Source organism: Eschscholzia californica, unplaced genomic scaffold (assembly GCF_041429995.1).
Source record: "Eschscholzia californica isolate CP2 unplaced genomic scaffold, dmEscCali1.0.p SCAF_4, whole genome shotgun sequence".
NCBI classification, from domain to species: Eukaryota; Viridiplantae; Streptophyta; class Magnoliopsida; order Ranunculales; family Papaveraceae; genus Eschscholzia; species Eschscholzia californica.
The window spans coordinates 41,274,145-41,296,233 of record NW_028238461.1 but is presented as its reverse complement, the minus strand read 5'-3'; the positions used below and the strand labels follow the sequence as shown (position 1 = coordinate 41,296,233).

Sequence of the window (22,089 nt, the reverse complement as noted above, 5' to 3'; positions counted from 1 at the left end):
ACTCACCAACCTAATGGAAAAGACGGAAGCAGGAGCACGGTGACTCCAATTCCTAAGTGGCACGGTTTGACTTCTCTTCCAAATCTTTCTTTTTCAATTCTCTTTACCCACTTTCTAAATCACATGTAACCTAATTTAATCCGTCTCAAATAGCTACGGAGTTCTACCATATATCTTTCAAAAGAAAAAAAAAAAAAAATTCTACCTTATACCAAAAACCCAACTTCCACAATCCTATTTTTTTCTTCAACTTCAAGAATGAAGAGGCTATTAGTATTGGTCGGTGTTACGAAGAAATAAAAAGAAATCTAGAAAACAAGATAATCTTTGATCTTTTGCAAATCTTAGAGCTCTTTTTATATTTAAACCACTCAAACCAAAATCTTTTTTCTCAATCAACAATCAACAGTTAATCAAAGTAACCAACATTTTTAGAATTTAGTCTTCAAACTTCAAAGTGGAAGGCTCAATTTAGAGATCAAGAATTGGAGTTTCTAAGTTCTAACTATTAACGACGGATGTCAAGGTAGACAAATAGCTATTCTCTGTATTTTCCTTGTTTCTTCAATCGTCGTATATTTTCCGGGCATTAATTGTACAGTATATTATCGCCATTTTTAGATTTGGAGATTCACTTATGCTTCGAACTAGAGTTAGAAAACATGTATCTCGGTCGAAAAAAAAGAAAAAAGTGAAAGAATTAGTGAAGTCGCAAACCGGTGCACTTGATAAGTTGTTAAATACAATAAAGACAAGCACAATGAGATCATGGAGGGGTCCTACCCAAATGCATGAGTTGCTTACAGAATTTGTTAACCACACTTTTCACCGTTGCTTCTGAGGAAAGAAGTTTATCAAAGCTAAAGTTGATCAAGTCTTAGGGGGGGTAGTGGTTGGGGATTTTGAAGGACATGGCAATGTCCCTCAAAATCTGTGTTATTGGTTGGGGACATTTTAAATGTCCCCAAATGTCTGTATTATTGGTTGGAGACATTTAAAATGTCTCAAAATGTCTGTGTTATTCGTTTGAGACATTTCAAATGTCCTGAAATGTCTGTGGTATTCGTTAGAGACACGAAATTAAGGACATTTCAAGACAAATTGGTTTTGGAGACATGTGAGGACATTTTAGTGTAAATTTGGAGAGCTTTTGGAGAGAAAATGTCTCTCAAAATATGGAAGACACTTGTGGACATTTCATTAAGAAAGATAAAAATAATTATTATTATCAAATTAGATTAAATAATTTATAATAAATAATATATAAAAATATTAATTATTATAATACTTTATTATAGTAATAATGATATTATTACCATTACTATATTATACTATTATTATATTATTATAATATTATCTTATTATTATATTATTATACTATATTATTATTATTATTTTATTATATGTTACTATATTATTGTATTATTATTATATTATATTATATTATTACTATATTATATTATTATTATTATATTATAGTAATAATGATATTATTATCATATTACTATATTATATTATTATTATCCTATTATTATTACATTATTTTCTTATATTACTATATTATTGTATTATTATTATTATATTATTGTATTATTATTATTATATTTTATAATATTATCTTATTATTATATTACTATGTTATATTATTATTATCTTATTATATGTCTACCAATTGTTGATCAATGTCTACATTATTATTATTTTATAATACTTTATTATAGTAATAATGATATTATTACCATTACTATATTATACTATTATTATATTATTATAATATTATCTTATTATTATATTATTATACTATATTATTATTATTTTATTATATGTTACTATATTATTGTATTATTATTATATTATATTATTACTATATTATATTATTATTATATTATAGTAATAATGATATTATTATCATATTACTATATTATATTATTATTACCCTATTATTATTACATTATTTTCTTATATTACTATATTATTGTATTATTATTATTATATTATATTATTGTATTATTATTATTATATTTTATAATATTATCTTATTATTATATTACTATGTTATATTATTATTATCTTATTATATGTCTACCAATTGTTGATCAATGTCTACAGATATCTACGAATGTCTACGAAAGCCGAAAAATATATTTTTGAAATAGTGGTACAAATATATTATTTCATATGATTAAACGATAATGATAAAATTAAATAAATAAATGGTTACCAATTGTCATCCATGATGAGATAATAATAATAATAATAATAATAATATTAATATTAATAATAATAATAATAATATTAATAATAATAATAATAATAATAATAATAATAATAATAATAATAAAGTAACAATAATAATATCCACTACACATTTTGTCCATGGATTCAATATGTTGAAATGTCTCCAAAACATTTTGTCTATAAACCAAATGTCTCGAAATGTCCATAAAGACATTGTGTCCATGAATCAAATGTCTTGAAATGTCTATAAAGACCTTTTGTCTACAGATAAATGTTTCGAAATGTCTTAAAATGTCTCGAAATGTCTACGAGACATTTTGTCCACGAATGTCCTTCTAAATCCCTATCCACTACCCCCCCCCCCCCCCCCCCCCCCCCTTACATTCGGTCTACTATGTCATAAGAAAGGTTAAACGGGTTGGCTATTTTGTCTATTAAGAAAGATACAACCGATACACTTGATTATTCAACAATCATCAGTGTTTTTGCATCTAAAAATGTAAAAAGAACGTTGTTCAAGTGATTGTAATTATCACCACATTTTCGTTACATAAATATAATAAAAATATTCACGATATTAATACATTTTATAATAGTTCTACGATTTTGTTATAATTGAAGGGCCACATTTTTTTGTCTCGCTTCGGGCCACCAAAAACTCAGGGCCGGTCCTGATAGTATGTAAACTAGTTTTGCATGTCAGATACAAAAATCTGTTTTTTTTTTTTTTTTTTTTTTTAATTCTGTTCCTGGAATCTGGCCAAGAAGACAAGAATCCAAGCTTAAATAGAAATTGACATCTCTTTTTCACCAACAACCCTAAGAAATTAGGTTTTTAGTCTCACTTACGCCCTACTTTAATTTAGTTCTATCCGCACATCCTATCGGCAAATATTGTGATATGTTCAGAAAGTATGTGGCCTTTGGGGACAAAAAGGGCCTTTAGGACTTTCAGTATTATCAGTTAGTAACTTCTAAATTAGGATTCCGTTTCCTAATCTGATTTAGAAACTACAATTTCACCCCCTTCTCAAACTCTTTCTATCTATATACCTCTTTATATAGAGACATATTCTCTCTTTACTCTTCCACATCAATTTCTCAAAGCTTTTCTTATCAAACATCCAATTCAATCTTCAACAATGCCAATATTCAGTTCCAAAGAGGGTAATGAAATCTGTGCTGATTACTTTGGTGATGAACTTGGCATTCCTCTGCCTCCTTATTCTTCATCAAACATGAAGACTACTACTACTACTACTACTACTACAAAGAAGACGCCAACTCTCGAAGAAGATCATCCCATTAGAAGGTTTCCCACTTCCTCCATGATCGAAAAGGACGTGAACAATAAAGTATATAATTCATTATCATCGTCACCGAACTCGTTCGTTTCGAAACTTTCGTCTCTCAACAAATTCGAGCTATTTCTTTTGTTTTGTAGGTAAAAATAGATGAACTAGTTTTGCTTGATTTTGATTTGAAATATGTTCTATATTACATTAATGATACATATATATTTAGATTGAATGGATATACCTTCATTGGGTTTGAAATATATTTTGGATCATCTTGCTAGAAGATTCTTGAGCTGCATATTCTAATTGAAGTATTTCATCCGAACTTAATCGCCATCCAAGGGCATCTAAATTCTCTTTTTCTTGTTTTACTGTCTTCACGCCTGGTATAGGGATTGTGCCTTTGCAGATACACCAATTTATCGCAACCTAATCGAGAAAAGAAATACTATAGGTTAAGATATTGAAGGGATAATCAAACTACACAATTAGGTCGAGTTTCCAGGGTTAAAAAATGGTTGAGCCAAACGTTCTCGCGACTCAAGTCCATGTTAAAATTTGGAAGCATAACAATTAAACATAGACACCGAGTCAGACTACAGATATAAAACATAAGAAAATCGAACTACACTAATATGGGGCTTATGAGTTCTGTAGAAAATCTTGAAATACGTAAATTACTAAGAAGAGGAGTTTGAGGAAATACTTGAGGTATGGTTTTTCCCCTCCTTTTGGAAATTTCGTTTAGCGCTCTTAGTAAGGGCTCCAAACCAGGAAGAATTTGTCTGAACAGAAGACCCCTGTAAAAGAAGAAATCTGACTTTCGTTCTAGAATACTATTCATAATGAAAAATGAGACGAAAATAGAAGTTTACTACCTTGGTCCATTTGGAAGATTAGACGAAGTATATTTTCCAGTAAGCATTCCAAGACTAAGAGGACTGTATGAAATCAATCGAATACCAAGAGAATCACATATTTCCTTGATGTCCTTCTGATCATTCCCAGTACTTAGCAACGAGAACTGCACCTGCCGTCAAAAGAGTTCGCAACAATAGTAATTTAGTCAATTAAACAAGTTAAGCTATAGATATGTACAACCCTAAACGTAGTTTTTTGAATAACGAAACACCAAAGTTTATTATGGTCGAAAATGCAGTAAATCAAAGCAGAATCTTTATCACAAAATATAAAAGAAGCCTTTCACCATTCACAACATAGGTCGAAATTGACTTTAAAGAGGTTGATTGTACCTGAGCTGAGCATAGGGGAACACCTCGCAATTTAAGGTATTCATGAATCTTAACAAGTTGTTTCGGTCGGTAATTGCTCACACCAACGGCTCGGACTAAAACCATAAGATTTAAAACTATATTAATCTCATAGAGTAGTAGAAAATTAAACTGAAAGCCAACGGTTACTTAGAAAGGCACTCTCAAGCTAGTTTTACTGAGAAAGAAAATCCTCCTCCGTCGACTTTAATAACCTTCTCATACATTGCAACAAGACCATCCCAGAGAGCCATTTCTTGCAAAGGAGCATACTTTGTTGTTGACCAGTGTAATTGTCCTACGCCAATCTGTTCAATTTGCATTCTATCTAATGATGACCTGTCACACGAGTTTTCTTCTACGATTTAGCAAAAACCCGAAAATAAAGACACACAAGAACAGATTAATAGTGCTGGTGAATGAATAATGTTTGAAAAATTGTCGAATTGATTGAAGTTGGTCAAAGGTTCGAATAATTGGAGATCATAAATGAGAAATAAAAGATGTCAGAATCTATAGAACAAACATTCACAGTATAATGAAGTCAACTATATGCGTCAAGAAAGCATACTTGCAAGCTTTTACGAACTGTCCCGGTGTAACGCGCCAAGGATATGGAGCAAATTTTGTAGCAATCACAATATCATCTCGTACCCGGCTTTTCCCTGATTGATATACATCTCTTAAATTTCAATTATTGATTAGATTAGTCTATTCAAGAATTGTCTTCCGAACATGGATATAATCATGACGCGAATTCACATCATTCTGAAAGTTAAGAACCTACCAAAGGTTCACAAAGAAACCAACACTCTAACTTGTGACAAAACTCTGATATAGTAGAAAGTTTAGGTTACGGATAAATGACTATGCAGTCATCATGGAGATCATGACGACAAAAGAGTAAACCTTGATTTTCAGGTGGAAAAATGAAATGAACGAGTAGCTTTAAACATCATTCATTTCGAGATAATAATTGCTTGGTAAGCGACATTTACTAGTTCTCTCTGACCTTGGTATTCTGGGATGAACTTTCCGAGAAGCTTCTCACTCTGCCTGTTTACTTTCCCAGTCCCATAGGAATCGGCTGTGTCAAAGAGATTTATACCATTATTGACTGCAATAGTAAAGGTGGCTTGAAGATCATCATCCATGGTTTCCTGATATCCCCATAGTAACTGGTTTCCCCAAGCCCAAGTCCCAAACCCCATTGGAGAAACAGTCAATGGGCCCATCTTTACCTGCCAATGAAACATCTCGATAAGATCCTCAACTTTCTAGTACTGAATTTTACTGAATAGCACCAGTAATATACCTTCTCCCATGGCCAAAAAAGAGGAGGTCCGAAGCGAGGAATGTTGATCTCTTTGAATGATGAAGATGAGCTTCTAGTTTCATTTGTAGCACTATTACGGCAAAAGTATGCAGATGGTGTAGCGACCAAGAAAGCCATGATACTCCTTTATGCTTCACCTCAAGTCTTAGCAGCCATGTCGCTTGCACATTAACCTATTTTCTGAAGTTCAACAACAAACTAAGTACGCACCGTTGACATGGGAAGAAATAACCAAGAACCAAATGAAGCATCAAAGAAACAAAAGCGGGCTGATATGATCATGAAACTCTACGATCATAAGAAAATAACGCATAAAAGCAGCATCTTTCACAATACTAAATGTCTGGAAATTGTACGGCGAAGACAAGCAGGGGACGGGCCAGGAACTTGTACACTACGAGGCTGGGTTGTATAGGATTATGGGCTACTCTAAAGAATGGCGTATTCTGTGCTAACTAGTATATATCCGAAAATAGTTACTAACATATTAAAACATCTAACCTGTCGAGAGACAAGGGGCAGTGACAGCATTAGAAGAATGTACCCAAAAAAGTAAGGAAGCGGCTCAAAACAAGCACACATATTGCAATTTCATAATACCATATCATTCCAAACCAAACAGATTGATTTTGCAAATTGGAAACGAAAAAAATGTTAAAAGACTACTAAACTTTACCTCATTTGTTTATACTTCAGCAAAAATATTCATATCATATTGATTACAATAAACAATTTTCTAATGTTTTGTGTTTTGACATTTTAACTCGTAGAAATTTAAGAGAGTAAAGGCTATTGCTTTTAAATTACTTAACAGAAATTAACAATTCTTGAGAAATCAAAACAGGAGCTAAAGCTTCAAACCCCACATTACTAACAAAATTAAATTAGCAATTCTTGAGAAATCAAAATATTGTGATATGTTCAGAAAGTATGTGGCCTTTGGGGAAAAAAAAAGGGTGCGCCTTTAGGACATTCAGTATTATCAGTTAGTAACTTCTAAATTAGGATTCCGTTTCCTACTCTGATTTAGAAACTACAATTTCACCCTCTTTCAAACTCTTTCCATCTATCTCTTTATATTAATATGTGATCAAAGAAGCAACATCAATTACTTTTTCCATACGTACCAGCAGCAGGCTCTTCAGTTTCTTCACTATCTAAAGGTCCCTATCTTTTTCGTTTTGAAGGAATTAAACAATGGCCAAGAGTCCGTTACGAACGTGGGAGGGTATTGCAGCACTTTTAGCAATGTTCTTCATTACCATGTTCGTTATCTTCATTACCATGTTCGTTATCTTCTTGCTAGTTGGTTTCGCGGTTACCTCTCCTAGCGTTCCCTTATTTCGAGTCAACAATGCTTCAGTTTCCAACTTCAACGTTTCTTCCATAGAGTTGAGATCAAACTGGGAATTCTATCTCTTTGTTCGAAATCCTAACCATATGTTAAAATTCAATTATGAAAAAATTAATGCTTCTGTTTTATTCAAAGACAAACTTATCACTCAAAAATTACTTCCACCATTCTCTCAAAACAAGAAAACCAACAACAATATTACTTTCTCTTTCTCTATGGATTCTTCCGTGTACCTTGATGAAGCAAGAGGGAGAGAAATTGTCTGGGATCTTAATAACAATGTGGTGAGTTTCGATCTTAGGATGTCGATTTCGGAAAGATATAACTACATGTTTTGGAACAAAAGGAAAGTGGTGAATGTTTTGTGTGAGAATATCAAGTTCAAACTTTCATCAAATACTAGTTCTGATGGAATAATGTTGGGTGAAACGAATGAATGCCAAGCGGATATAAGTGAACCTTGGTGGCATATTTTTTAATTATTTTCTTTTTTGTCATTTTTTTTTTTTGGAAAACTGAATAGTATTACAATGACGGTGATATGTTATGTCAATAAGATGTGATAAGCATTGTAATTGCTAAATTGGAAACCTTTGCCGAAACGAATCTAAAGCACAATTACATACTAACGTAAAGTTCAACTAAATTGCTAGCAAGACCAACAAAGTACTTTATTGATACTTTTTTTTATTGATTCCTCTTTTTTATTGCTTTCTATTTGCAAGTATTTTTTATACTCTATTATTCTAGTACAAATAAAATAACTGAACATGTTTACAATTAATAAAATTGGTGATTTTTCTTGAATTTATTATGTTCTATCCTTGGTTTTTATTATTTTTATTGCCCTGTTAAATATATATTAAATATCGTGCATATTGATCATAGACAATTTAAAGTGAGAGAGTTACAAACCCAATGTTATTTGGGCCGAAAGTAGAGTTACAAACGTATAAAATTTACACAAAATTTTAGTTCTTGTGTTACAGTGGAAGAGGAGATATTTTTTTTTTTTGAATTGTTAGCGTGTCTTGAAGTCTTGACTTTTAAGTGGAAGACTAAACCTCTTACCATTCCAATCAAGAGTTATTCGCGGAGAAGAAGTGATAGTTGCTGTCAAAAAAGTTAAAGACGAAATTCAGAGATCATTTTTTATTGATTATTCTCCTTTGTTGTCCTTGTGGTCTCTTTGGTGGGAGATGAATGATCAATGAGAAGCACAGATCTCCTGAGCAACTAATAGTTTTCTCTATTGGAGTTCCACGTTGGATTCGATGAAGATTTCTTCGCTTTCAGATTTGATTTTTAATTGGCAAACTTTAATCTATATAATTATTATTTTTATTTGGGATAATTTCTTTTGTAATCTCCATGATGACTCCTTGTCATCATTTTTTACATCCCCATCATCCAAGTTTGTTTTAATAATTTCATTAGCTTGGCTGATTGGTGGATTACTAGTCAAAATAACTTAGTTTGTATTTAAGCAGCGTCGCTCTATGACTAGACTGGATAAAGGATCATTCAGAATCGAGTGATCGTGGTTTTGGGCAATAAAGAATAATCTCCGGGAAATAAATTCTTCTAAGGAATTCATGTTTTTTTGTACATTCTCGGGGACATATTTTATTTTAGTCCCAAAATTCATTTGATCAAACATTGTCCCCTAATCTTCATATTCTATATCACCTTTACCACCACAACTTCACAGTCAGGGCCGACCCAAGATTCCGGTAGGCCTAAAACGAACTTTGAAATTGAACCCCTTTCGTTAAGTTAAAAACTGTCCTTTGATTTTGCTAGCCTGCACCTGCTAACCTGTTACAATTTTTTAAAGTTAAATAGTTCGAAAATAGCTAAAAAAAATGTAAAGTAACAAATTTTAAGAACAAAATGGAAAACTCTAAACTTTAAATAGTTTAGTATTCGAAGAAGCTATTAGATTTTGTATCAATTTAAATAAGAATATCATATTAGTTTTAAAAGCTCGTGAAACTATAATCTTACTCTCTACCAATCATAACAACCATCAATTTGGTGGATTTAACTCCTGTAGAAAAAATAAGGTGCAAACAAAAAAAATGATTTAATTGCAAATAACTTCACATAAGCAATATGTTATTTATTGAACAACAAAACTATTTACGAAAATTTATCATAATCTTGATGTTATTTATTTTCCCAATGGCCCCCAACTTTGTGACCAGTTTCCTGCCTGACCCCTTAGATTAGCAAAAAAACCCATATGACCCCCTTTTTCAGTTATCTTTAACTTTCCCTTACTCTCTCTTCTCCATCTCTTTTTCTCTCTCTGCCACATCATCTGTTACGCCACCTCATCATCTTCTATCATCTTCTCCGGTGAAGGTCGCCAGCCGGCGACCTTCAAACATAAAAAAAACTTTTTTTTTCTCTCTCTCTAATTTTTTTTCTTTTAAAAAACTCTCTCTCTCTAGATCTGGTGAACCAGATCTAGGTCTGCGAACAGACTTTCGGAAGCGATTTTTTGACATCAGCAGACCTTTAAAGGTCATGCATCAACTCCCTTTTCCATGTTGATATAAAGGAAGGCCATTTTTTGACATCAACAGAATTTACAACCAGTATCCAAAATCCACCAATCTTCAGCGAAGCAGGTATTGATCGCCAGGATCGTAGCTTCATCACATTCTTCAATGATTGCCAAGACATTACCATCATCTTCTTCTTCGATGACTGCTGCCTCCCCTGGCTTTTTCCTAAGCTCAGGATAATTCTTCATGAAGTGTCCCTCCTTCTTACAATTAAAGCACATGTACTTCCTAGGTTTCAATTTAGACCTGAATCGACCTTTCCCCATCGCCTAGCAGCTGCGTCCTTCCCCTGACCACCAAATCATCACCTGAACTGCTTTCTTCCATTGACCTTCGTCTCAACTCCTTCGAGTTCAATGCTGCTTTAACATCCTCAAAGGTTGTAGTTGTTTTACCAGACATAAAAGAATCAACAAAGCTTTCATATGATGGTGGCAGGGATGCAAGCAATAGTACTGCCTTATCTTCTTCTTCGAATTTGACATCTATATTTGCCAAATCTAAGAATACTCGATTGAGTTCATCCATATGGTCTTTCAACGATTCCCCTTCTAACATCTGTAAATTAAATAATTTCTTCGTTAGATACAAACGATTAGTTAGAGATTTCGTCATATACCTTGTCTCCAGCTTACTCCATAGCCCACCGACTGTAGCTTCCATCGTTACTTTCCGCAAGACCTCATTGCTCAAACAGAGTAGAATCTGACCATGAGCTCTTTCCATGAGATCTTCCTTCTCTGCTTCTGAAAGTGATTCAACGAGTTTACCTTCCCATTCAACGTCTTCAGCAGACCCTGTTGAACTAATACTGCTTGCATCTTAATCTTCCAAAGATTAAAATCGTTACTTCCATCGAACTTCTCTATCTCGTATTTCGCCATCACAGAAACCTCAAAACCAATGCTCTGATACTAGTTTTTATGCCAATCGAGGTTCATGTGAATAATACGGGTAATCAAGCAGAAGCAATAAGAATAGTAAAGAAAAATCAAGAACAGAACACAGAGATTTACGTGGTTCGGTTGGTGAGACCTACTCCACGGCGACAGCGGCGCGATAATTTCCACTATGATAAGCAAACAAGTTACACAAGAGATTTCGTGAGATTGTGCTACCGATATCTCCTTAGGGTTTAGTTTATATAGCCACGAAACCCTAATCCCACCGCCTCACCGACTCTCTCTCTACAACCGACATTATACATGGATACGCTAATACTAATAACCGACATAAGCCTAGCTTCGCATTCCAGCTCTGTCTCGAAGTCCAGCTCTGCCTCGGAGCCCTGCTTCGCATACTAGCCCTGTCTCAGCAATCAGCTCCACTAATGGGTCCAAGACTCGGGAGGCCGTAAATCTAGTTCGTTACCAATCCATATTCGAGTCACTTCTAACAAAAACTAACGTAAAAGGTTTACGGGAACTAAGCTTGCATATCAGGCAAAGTATTTCTTTATGGGATAAGAGTTTGTTACTCGTGATGGTGTCTTCTTTGAAATAAAAGTTATTTTCAAGAAGAGAAGTGGGGAAATATAAGATATCAAAGTGAGCAAAAAACTGACAGTGGTATACAAATGTCAGAAATCGCAGTTCCCATCTATTTAGAGCCACTAGACATGGAAAGAGAGGTAGAGATGGAAAATCTTGAAGATCCTCCCGCACAAGACGAATTGGATTCGCAGGAGAGTCCTTTAGAAGTTGAGAGCGTCTCAAAGTTGTTCAAACCCTTCGTAGGCCTTGAAGGCTCATAGATTTATCTCAGAGACTAAAATCTTGTTGAAGAAGAAAATGGGTTACCTACACAAAAGCTAAGACGAAATCACTCCGAGATATGACTTGGAGCCATAAGATCAAAAAAGGAATCCATGTCTGAAATCATGTTTGGAACTTGGTCTATTTTCTTAAAGGAATAGTTTCTGTTAAATACAAATAGGTTTTTCAAAATAAAAAACAGACAAGTATGGAAACATTGGTATTTCCCAGAGCAAGATTAGAAAAGGTCACAAAATTTGTGTTATAAACCATGAAAAAACCATCTCTCATGTCACGATGCTTAAGACCATAATGATCAATCACTAGCAAAAAAAATGTGTATATGACACATTCCGGAGAAGAGTTAACTCTTCTAAAATCTGGTGAAAAAAGCAAGCTTCAGAAATCCACGAACGATTGAAGCGGGCAAGTAGGAGTTGGAATCTTCGATTCAACAAAGTAATCAAAAGTTGTCTTCTTTGAGAATGAAGAGAAATCTTGAATTCAGAAAATTCAACAAGGTTAGTGGGAGTGACCGAGTTTTCTTTGGTCTGGTATGTAAACGATGTAGACGACATACTAGAGATTAAGAACAACATTCTGATATTGAAAACAGTTGAGAACGGACTCATTAAAAGGACCACACACAAATGCGAAATGCTTTTGAGCATCAAAGATCTATGGAGATAGATCGGTAAGGTGATAAGACTCGTTCAAGAAAAGTTCTTGGAAAGTCTAATGTGAAAGACTCAAATAGAGTAATTCTACCCAAGTCTTATGGCACACAACTTAGCAAGATTCAGCATCCGAAGGATTCTGATGAGTAAGCACGCATGAGAAAAGATGGTTATGCTCAATGCATAAGATCGGTCATGTTGGACATGATTAGCATTCGCCTCGACGTCTCAAAATACTTGGAGTATCTATGGTCGTCACCAATCAAATCCAGATACGATGATTTAGATCACATTTGAGAAATATCATAAAGTACTTGAGAAGAACTTATGATAAATTCACAATATAGCAGGGAAATAAAACTGAAAGATCATATGTTGCAAACTTCCAGAATAAGATATTAATCTTGACTTAGAAAACAGTAAGCTGGAAATGTTTCAGGCAAAGACTTTGGTAAACTTTACAAATAAAAGAAAATAGTTGAAGCTTGAAGACTTAATACTAAAGATTATCATTATTTAGTCGGGATGATAACCAGCAAATCCACATAGATAAGATCCATTAACTAAACTGTCACCTTAGACTAAACATGAAAGTCATACTAGAGTCATAGGCATTAAACTTTTCTGAAAAGCGTAGACTAGTAAATTGAGGGGGTAAGGAGTTACACGAGAAAGCTCAAATTTACAAACTCTTGTTATCAGAAAAAAAAAGTTAATTATTTCGTCGTTAGATCATGGTTTAGTATTTAACCGACAGTCCAAAATAATGAAGCTTTTCAAGTAGGCTTATCAGATAGGTGATCTGGTAAATGAAACCCTACTAAGTGAACTTGGACTAGATTCATTATTATTTCCTTAGTCCAGGTCGTTGAAATGGACAACAATGACTTATGAAGACTAGCATGTGAGAATGACTCATAGCGCAGTTTCATGGCCCATTCGGTTACTTTCGCGGTCGCCCTCACTGAACCGACTTGGATCTGAACTACGATTCAGATCAAGTCTTACCGAAATCGGATTTCCTTTTCGTGCCATATGCGCTTAGACTTTACTTTTTCCCCTTTTTTCTTCCCGGGCCAATATTTCTTCTCGAAGATCTTCGTTTCCGTGTAGAAGCAAACTCTCCAAATTTATGACCAACCTTTCCTTCAGTGATCTTACAACGAACAGGAGTTTTTCCATTGTAAATTCGTACGGAGCAATCAACGAATTCCGGCGAAATAGAAGATCTACGTGACCAAATTTTCCTGTTCAAAAGAAGATCTCTTTTCTTCTTCATTCTCAACAGGAATGCATCAACAAAAGTGCCCTTCCATATAGATCGTCGTGGCATGAACTAATTTCTGCGTTTCCCCACCCCTGCCCGAAATCCTGCTTTGGTGGGCTTCCCCCAAGGTGACACCGAAGGTCTACCTCCTTTCGTGCGCCCCTCACCTCCTCCATGAGGATGATCCACTGGATTCATTGCAACACCACGAACAATGGGGCGTCTGCCTAACCACCGGCTTTGTCCAGCTTTTCTAAGCTTACGTGCACCATGGTTGGGATTGGAAACTATACCAATAGTAGCTCGGCATCGGGAATCAATGAGTTTTTCAACACCCGAAGGTAGCCGCACAAGACATTGTGGTGCTGGTTCCTTCATTATTTTTGCAAAAGTTCCTGCGGCTCGAGCCAGCTTTGCGCCTTGACCTGGATTACATTCAATATCATGTACCCATGTTCCTATACGTATATCGGCTAATGGTATGCAATTTCCTATTTGAGAATTTCGATCAAGTATATCGTATCTAGTTGCAGGGGGGCGTGGCCAAGAAGCAGCCAGCTGACTGCCCCTTCCACCCGGCCTTTATTCGCTGTGTGAACAAGGTCTTGGTATGTATGGGCATTCTGGGCAGGTCGCAAGAAGCCGCTGGTCGAAGGTTTGGACCAATCGCAATTCATCACCACCTTGCCTGCTTCCAATTGATGACTGGCTATTATATAAGTGTTGACCTAAGCCCCTGCGCTGGGGCTCGGCTCCCGAACCGTACGTGAGCTGCCTCGTACGGCTCTTCCTAAGAACTTGAAGCCCCCTCTCTCTAAATATATATAAGATTTAAAATCCATTCATTTACAAGACAAAAAAGACTTTTTCAAAAAGCCTTCGCCCTCCTATTCAACGGGGCTATTAGAGAAGCAGCTTCGTTCCTTGACTTCTTTGCTCAGTCAAGCTTCCTTGTTCCTTAGTGTAGTCTCGGTCCATAGTTTAAGACTCCGTTCCTTAGCCTAGTCTATATCCACAGCTGACGTGACTCCGTACCGACGCCTTCCCCTTTGTAGAAGAGCTAAGCCAGTTCCTTAGTTGAACTCTTTCACTTACCTTCAACCAACTAAGCTATTTCATAACCAAAATCTCACTTTCTTCGACTAAGTTATTCCATAACCTTAGCCTCGGCTCGGCTAAGTGACTTCGTCACCTTAACGTACTTATTTTCGTACTTTCTCAGGTCTAACCTTCGCCGGGCTTTCGTCCCTTCGCCTATAGGCGGCGGCTTGGCTTCGCTATCGCTCATGACTTGGTATAGAGATCTCTCCGTGTAGTCGTCGGCCTTACCACCAGAACGCCTCCGTCTTGTAGTCGGCATTCCCCAGAATGCCTATTATATTATATAGTGGTCGGCATACCACACTGAAAAAGTCACTTAGCCGAGGAATATGGTATTCGAGTCAATTACATGGGTGTATGGTACACTAGATAACCCAACATGAGAATTCTTCAGGTGATGAAAAACGTCATGAACTCTCGTAGGCACGATTGGAGAGATTCCTTAAACATGAGTACTCCACTCATCTTATGTAAGGAATGTCAAACTTTGGTACTGCCAAACGCCGCGCCGTGAAAGGAGGTTATAGAAGCGGTTACTGCATGAGACACGATAGACATGAAGTTAAGTGGGAGTACAAGACTGGATTATGTCCTCCTGACTCTGTTAGGATAAGTATCTCCGGGCCACTTGAGGAGAAGCGACTGAAAAATGTGCCGCCGCACTCAAATGGATTAATAGTTAATCACTTGTTTTAAAAGTTGTTCTCCAGTACAAGAAAGTCTGAAAAGATATGACGTATCAGATGAGATGTGAAGTAACATGGAAATCAAGCATTGCACTTGTTCTAAGGACAAGTGGGAGACTGAAGGATATATCCGTTCAGTCTGAAGGAGATGCCCTTCCAAAGGAGTGTCCTTCGACCAAGGTAACAATGCACTCAATTTGTCAGTTAGGATAACGATGACCTTATCTGGAAGATCATCTAGTCTGGTCGAATTAGGGATCGTAATGCTTAGGTAGAAGCCGCTTACGACCGTCGGGTCACTTCGGTAATTCGCGGCTAACATAGATCGAATCATACAACAGGTTACACCAATGAGGGGTGGTTTGACGGAAGAGAGTTGACTAGTGGGAGCTTGCCTGTAGATGGATATGATCCAGTCTGATAGTGCCAAAAGATAGAAAGATCCGGGCTCCAAAGGAAAGCCCAAAAAGGCTTAAACCCCATTATTGGGTCGGCCAGATCAATCCCAATACTGGGTTGATTTAGCCGGCCATATAAAGGGAGTGGGCCGGCCAGGCCAAGCCCATTAATGGGCTACTCTGGTCGGCCACACTAAAGGGAAACCCTAGATGGGAATTCCTCCCATCTAGGATTCCCAGTCAGAAAGAGTTATGACTTATCTTTTCTGTGGTCCAGATTAAATCCTAATCTGAATAAGATTCTAATTAGGGTTTCTCTATATAAGGACCATTATAGAACAGAAAATGTGTGTAATTTTTTGAAGAGAAAATCTATCTCTCTCAGACAACTAAGAGAGAGAAAGGTTTTAGAGAAAAAGCTCCTAGCCTATCTATCTAGTCAAAACAAGAATAGTTCTTCTCAACCTTCAATAGGTCCTAGCTGACATTAAAGAAGGGAGATCAAGTCAACTTGTTCGGGTGTCTCAAGTAGAGGAGCTACGATTGAAGCTCCCATCTTCGGGAAAAAGGCATTGGAATCTAGTTCGAGGGAAAGAAATTAAGGTAATCTTCTTTCTGTTTCTAGTTCATCTTTAGTTATTGCATGTGATCCTGGTAGCTAGTGTTAAACATATAGATGTTTGAGATTCTGCTTACGACACTAGGTGACACCAAAAACCCAACATATAATAGGTTTGTATACTTTGAACCATTACATAGTCCTCATTCAGATTTTTCTACCAATTAGTGGAATGTTTCTGAATGCATGATAAATAAATACTACCTCAGGGACCAACCATGTTTAAGGCCTTGTTCACCGCGGAATCTGCCTTTTGGTTGACCATTCACCATAACTGAGACATAGGAAGTAGTTACACGACATGTGTTTTCCTGAAATCCCAAATTATTTCAATATATTTCTCTAAAAGCTCTAGTTAAAGGAGATATCCTTCGACCAAAGAAGCAACGCGAGCAATTTGTCGGATATGCCAATTGATGAAGAAGATCATTAAGTCCGGAAGATTTAGGGATCGTAGTGTTTAGCTAGAAACCAGCTACGATCGTCGGATTACGGGGTAATTCGCGGCTAACTTTGTCTGGATCCTACATCGGGTTACACCAAAGAGTCTCTACTTGATCGAAATATATGACTAGAGAGATGAGACATATACACACGGATTAGATTCGAAAATATATCTAAAAGGCCTAAAGAAAGTCAATGCAGAGATAGCACGAAGGCTGGAACAAAAGGGTTTTAGGTCGGGCAACTTAAGGGCACTTAAAGCCCCATTAGTGGGCCGACCATGCCTTGGTCGGCTACACTAATATGGTCGGCCAAATCTGCCCTTTTAGGGGATGTCTTGACCGACCACATAGTTGTATAAAGTAAACATAAACTAATTTGTATTTCTGAAAATCCTAAACCTCCTTCTATTTTGGTCTTTTAGGAGACCTAATTACGGTCTAACTTTGGGATTCTGTATAAGGCCATCATTAGAAGAGATTTAGGTGTGGAAAATTTTGAAATAGAGAGTACTTCCCAACTATCTATCTAGTCTAAACAAGATGGTGTTCTTCATCTAACCACAATTGGAGTTCTAGCTAACTTAAAGGTGGGAGATCAAGGTGATTACCCGGGTGTCTCAAGTAGAGGAGCTACAATTGGAGCTTGGTCTTCTTATTCAACCGGAAAGGTTCGAGGGAAAAATAAGGATTAAGTTCACAATCTCTATTTACTTAGTTCATATTTAGCTCATGCACGAGATCCTAGGGATACTAGTGTTAGACATTAGATGTCTGAGATTCCGCTTACAACATTAGGAGACACCATAACCCAACACCAGTAACTATGTCTTATGTTTTCTCTGTTGTCCACATTACATGAAAATACCCGAAATTGTTATGGTTATGGTTTGTTATAAGAAGTAAAACATCTATGGATTCCAACAATGTTGTCTGGTATTTGTATGACTACAACAAAAACATTAGACACTTTATGTAGTGCTAACACACTATATTCAAGTCATTTAAGTTACATAAGTTAGTTTGAATTTATTTCGATTCCTATTAGGTTGGATTGTTTTAGCGTAGCATGACATACATGAAGTCATACATGGGTTTTGGAATAAAAAAAAAAAGGAGCAATATGTCACAACTTCCTTACTAGACAGAAAGGTGTTTTGGTCTTTTTGTGTTAAAGAAAAAAAAAAAAAGACTTAAACACAATTTTGTCATCTTACTACTAAGAAAGAGAAAAAAGAGAGTCCTAAGGGCATATTAGTGTTTTAGGTTAAAGAAGATAGCAAAGGATAGGGGTGGGAAACGGATCGGGCTCGGGTATCCGTGGGTACTTAGGAAAGGGAATAAAGGAAGTTATTCCCTAATTTCCCAAAATAGTAGTTACCAAGTACGAAGTTCAAACCAAGGAAGGAGGGTGTATTAGGGACTTGCTATAGCTCTTGACGGAGCTAACAAATGGGTACCACTATATCGGGTTCGGGCGTTTCGGGTATCTATTCTTTTGGATTACATGCCTTAGCGAGCAGGCTCGGGCAGGGTAAATTTCAAAATTTCATGCACAAAGCCCGCCATGGGTACTAGCCCGTTAAAATCCTAACGGTCATCGGGCGGGCCGCGCACGGACATAATCAGTCCAAAATTTTCAAATTTAAATGAAACAAAAAAAATAGTGAAAATAACAAATTTAAGTAACAACAACTTTCACATTTTCCCATTCGTTCACAAAAAATTACAGAGCACTTTGGGCATTACCATCTTTAACCACATCAACAAAAATGATGAACACAAAAAAAAAACAACAATTGCAATGTCATATAAATACTATACTATATGAACCCAACTCTGAAACAAGTTCCTTCATCATTCTTCAAAAATTCCTGAAACTCCATCACAGAGCTTCACAAAAACATAAAAAAAATGTTGTTATCAAGTATCAACCTTATGTTTCTTCGACCATGATTTCGTGTGTCTAATGAAATGAATAGTCCCACTAAATGATTTAGGATCTTTTATTTCCTCACAAATCTTACACTTCGCAACATTCTTCTGAATTTGATCATTTTCATAATCACGCACATCCACAAAACCACACATTACCTATGCACTTGAAGTTCTTTTTCTACCTTTAGATGAAGACAGAGAGCTATAAAGTTAGAAAAAAACCAGAGAGATGTACGTAGAAAATGATAGAGATGGAGAGATATCATTGTATTGTCATCAGTAGATCTCTATGGTCTTACATCATATGATAAAAGATTCAAGTCACCCGTTTTCAGCATATTATACTACAAAGACATCTCAAATCTAAAAGGTGACCAAAACAAACCATGAAAAACTTTCATCTATTTTGTAAGAAATATCAAGTATTTGTCTGATTTGAAGCTCACCAATAGAGGTTAATCGTGGAAGGCAAACTCAGCAAATCAGCATATTTATCTTATTTGAAGCTCACTAATATAGATCTATGAGAAAAACACAGAGCTATAAGAGAAATTTAGAAAGAAATTTAAAAGAAAAAAAAAAAGTTAAAACGAACATTAAAGAAGTCCATCATTCAAATAAACTAAGTTCCTCTTTCAGAGGGTTAACCTCACAAAATAAAGGAAAAATTGTTGAAGATCAGAATCGAAATAGACATCACGTTGAATTTGAGACATAATTTTGAAGAAGAAAACGTACGTAGAAGATGAAGGTTAGGCAGTTGGGCTAGAAGGGTAGGAACTAAGGTGGTTCTAGGTTGTGGAGGGGTGAAGAAGATGTTGGAAGCAGACGCCGCTGCTTTGCTGGTGGTGGGTTGGAAATAAATGAGGGGTAAAGGTTTAGTTATAGGATTATGACCTTAGATTGAACGGTCAGATTCAAGGGACGGTTGAATTCTTACCGTAACATCTAAGGATTTATGATGAATGCTTTCCCACGTGGGACTAACATGCGGGCTTAGCGCTTGCAACCGGTCTTTAAGGGCGGGTATATAGCTCGAGAGGAGGTTTTTTGGACATAGCCCAAACCCCGCCCAGTATCTATAGGCGGGTCGAAAGGGTTCTGCCCATGTCGGGCTTCGGACGGGTTTTTCCCGTCGGACTCGGGGCGTTCTGGGCTGGGTTTTGGGCTCTCGGGCTTAACTCCCAGTCTTAGCAAAGGAGATAAAAGAACTCTGGGGGAGATTTGAAGAAAAGATAGAGAGATCAGCAATTAGAGAAGAAAATAACCTTAATAGTAAAATGGAAAGTTAATGGCTTAAGTTTGACTAAGTCAACCCATACCTATTAGAGTAAAATGAGAACACAAGGGATAATAGCAAAAGCATAGGGCATTATAAGAAGAGTTATTTCCCGTATGACTCTCTAGTTTATGATCAGATTTTTGTGTGACTCGTAGTTTATGGGAAATGTTCATATGGCCCATTTTTTAAGTTTTTCTTTGTTGATTATCCTTTGACTGTCATTTTTCTAATATTTTCATAGATGCCCTTTTCTTATTTTCTTTTTTTACCAGCTTTTTTCCGTTCTCTGATTGCACTTCATCTTTATCTTTCTTCATCTTCTTCTTTCTTAACAAATTAAGGTCCAAATTTTATTCTTTATTTTTTCTTCTATTCTTTCTCCGCCATAATTTTTTTTTCAGTTATTTTTATTCCCTTGCCTCCAAATTCTCTCATGTCTAAAGTATCTTTTTTCTCTCTAAACTCTCTCTGGACTTATTTTCCATTTCTGGTTTACCCTCATCTGAATTTTGGATCTCTTGATTTTCACTTTTAAATCTTCTTTGGATTACACCAAATATCGTAAGTATCTGAAATTAGGACGATTTAGATTGACACAAATTTTTATTGATTAAAGAGTTAGTATATTAACTGAGCTGGAACTTTGACTTTCTTTGGCTACCTAGATACAAAATCCATATGAGATTTCTTTTGGTGACGAGAAATAAAACAATTTTTTTAAGAAATATTCAGTGGAAAAATAATTTGTTATCATTTGTCTTCAACCTTGTCTGATTTTCACTTTAAATTTTCTAATTTATTATTAGTTAGAAAACTAAAATTTGAGGCACAAAAAAGAAGATAATAAATAAGGGTATTTTTAAAAACATTAAACAAGATGACAGTCCATAGATTTTCAATGACAGAAAACTTTCAAAAAGATGTTGCATGAGAATTTTTTTAAAATCACGGGGCCATGCAGGAAGGCGATCATAAACTAGGGACCATAAGATAAATAACTCTTATGAGAAAGAAAAAAAACGACCAAAAAGGCCATCTTCTCCAATATCAACGAAACTATGGTTTTCAGAAGGTTAATCAAAGAAAAAAATGAGGAGAGATAGATCGGCCAGCACCTCGGCTAAACTTAACAAGCTGTTGGCCTTTCCTTTTCTGCCAGGGCATAGGCTGGCATAGGAAGCAACCCAAGACGCAAATGACGAGCATAGCACATGACAGGGCAAGCTTGGCACATGACGTGACCTAGGACGAGTAGAGGCGAGCATAGGCCATAGAACGAGACAGGTCTGGAACTTGGTTGAAACAAACAAAGATCACATTCTCTGTATGTCTTTTTTCGATTCTTTTGGTTACTTCTTTCATGAAGAAAAAGAGGGGTTGTATATGGAAAGCCGGTATAGGACAGGTCTATATCATCACCATTATAATGGAGAAGAAAATTTTTAAATGTACTCACAATTTTTGTTACATACACTCACGTATAAGGTATTTTTTGTTAAAGTAAAGGAGATGTGAGTGTGGCAAGTAGAAGTAAGTTGTATCTAATATTTCCCAAATGGAGAAGGAGAGGGTTTCGTTTTATCTTTATGCTGAAAGGGTCAGGCCCAGAATGTGCTGCCAATAAAATAAGGGCCCAAGAGTATCGACCTGCTTATAAAATATATATGCTTAATGGGTTACACTCGTAATGTGCTGCCAATAAAACGAAGGCCCAAAAGTGTGAAAGCCCAAAACAATGGGACCCACACTGCAAAAAGGACTAAGTAGTAGAAAAGAATTTGGCTTCGCCCGGGTTCGAACCGGAGACCTTCAGTGTGTTAGACTGACGTGATAACCAACTACACCACGAAACCT

The 22,089-nt window shown here is 36.0% G+C and overlaps 2 protein-coding genes and 1 non-coding gene across 3 annotated transcripts; all 3 read right to left on the bottom strand.

Annotated features, from left to right (window-relative positions):
- Positions 1-3,582: 3,582 nt before the first annotated feature.
- On the bottom strand, positions 3,583-7,028 carry LOC147544736 (pyridoxal reductase, chloroplastic-like). Its single transcript, XM_086636186.1, has 9 exons — positions 6,951-7,028; positions 6,123-6,879; positions 5,820-6,048; positions 5,379-5,472; positions 5,023-5,146; positions 4,790-4,915; positions 4,415-4,566; positions 4,243-4,336; positions 3,583-3,965 (listed from the first exon to the last, which is right to left on the bottom strand). The coding sequence occupies exons 2-9, from the start codon at positions 6,258-6,260 to the stop codon at positions 3,780-3,782; spliced, it is 1,143 nt and encodes a 380-aa protein (XP_086492312.1). The 5' UTR covers positions 6,261-6,879; positions 6,951-7,028; the 3' UTR covers positions 3,583-3,779.
- Positions 7,029-13,559: 6,531 nt separating this feature from the next.
- LOC147544735 (Ribosomal protein L2 family) lies at positions 13,560-14,510 on the bottom strand. Its single transcript, XM_086636184.1, is given in 2 exon segments — positions 13,560-14,337; positions 14,340-14,510. Coding segments are annotated over 2 exon segments (606 nt in total). The 5' UTR covers positions 14,446-14,510; the 3' UTR covers positions 13,560-13,837.
- A 7,504-nt stretch (positions 14,511-22,014) lies between these two features.
- Positions 22,015-22,088, bottom strand: TRNAV-AAC (transfer RNA valine (anticodon AAC)). Its single transcript has one exon. It is a non-coding gene; the product is annotated as a tRNA-Val (tRNA).
- Between the last annotated feature and the right edge of the window lies 1 nt (position 22,089).

What these genes read in the sequence shown, in the direction of transcription:
- LOC147544736 (XM_086636186.1), bottom strand. Translation starts at nt 6,260, where the DNA reads ATGGCTTTCTTGGTCGCTACACCATCTGCATACTTTTGCCGTAATAGT. An exon ending in GTTCATCCCAGAATACCAAG is followed by an intron (nt 5,473 to 5,819) that starts GTCAGAGAGAAC and finishes TATATCAATCAG; the next exon opens with GGAAAAGCCGGGTACGAGAT. An exon ending in CAGTTCGTAAAAGCTTGCAA is followed by an intron (nt 5,147 to 5,378) that starts GTATGCTTTCTT and finishes CTCGTGTGACAG; the next exon opens with GTCATCATTAGATAGAATGC.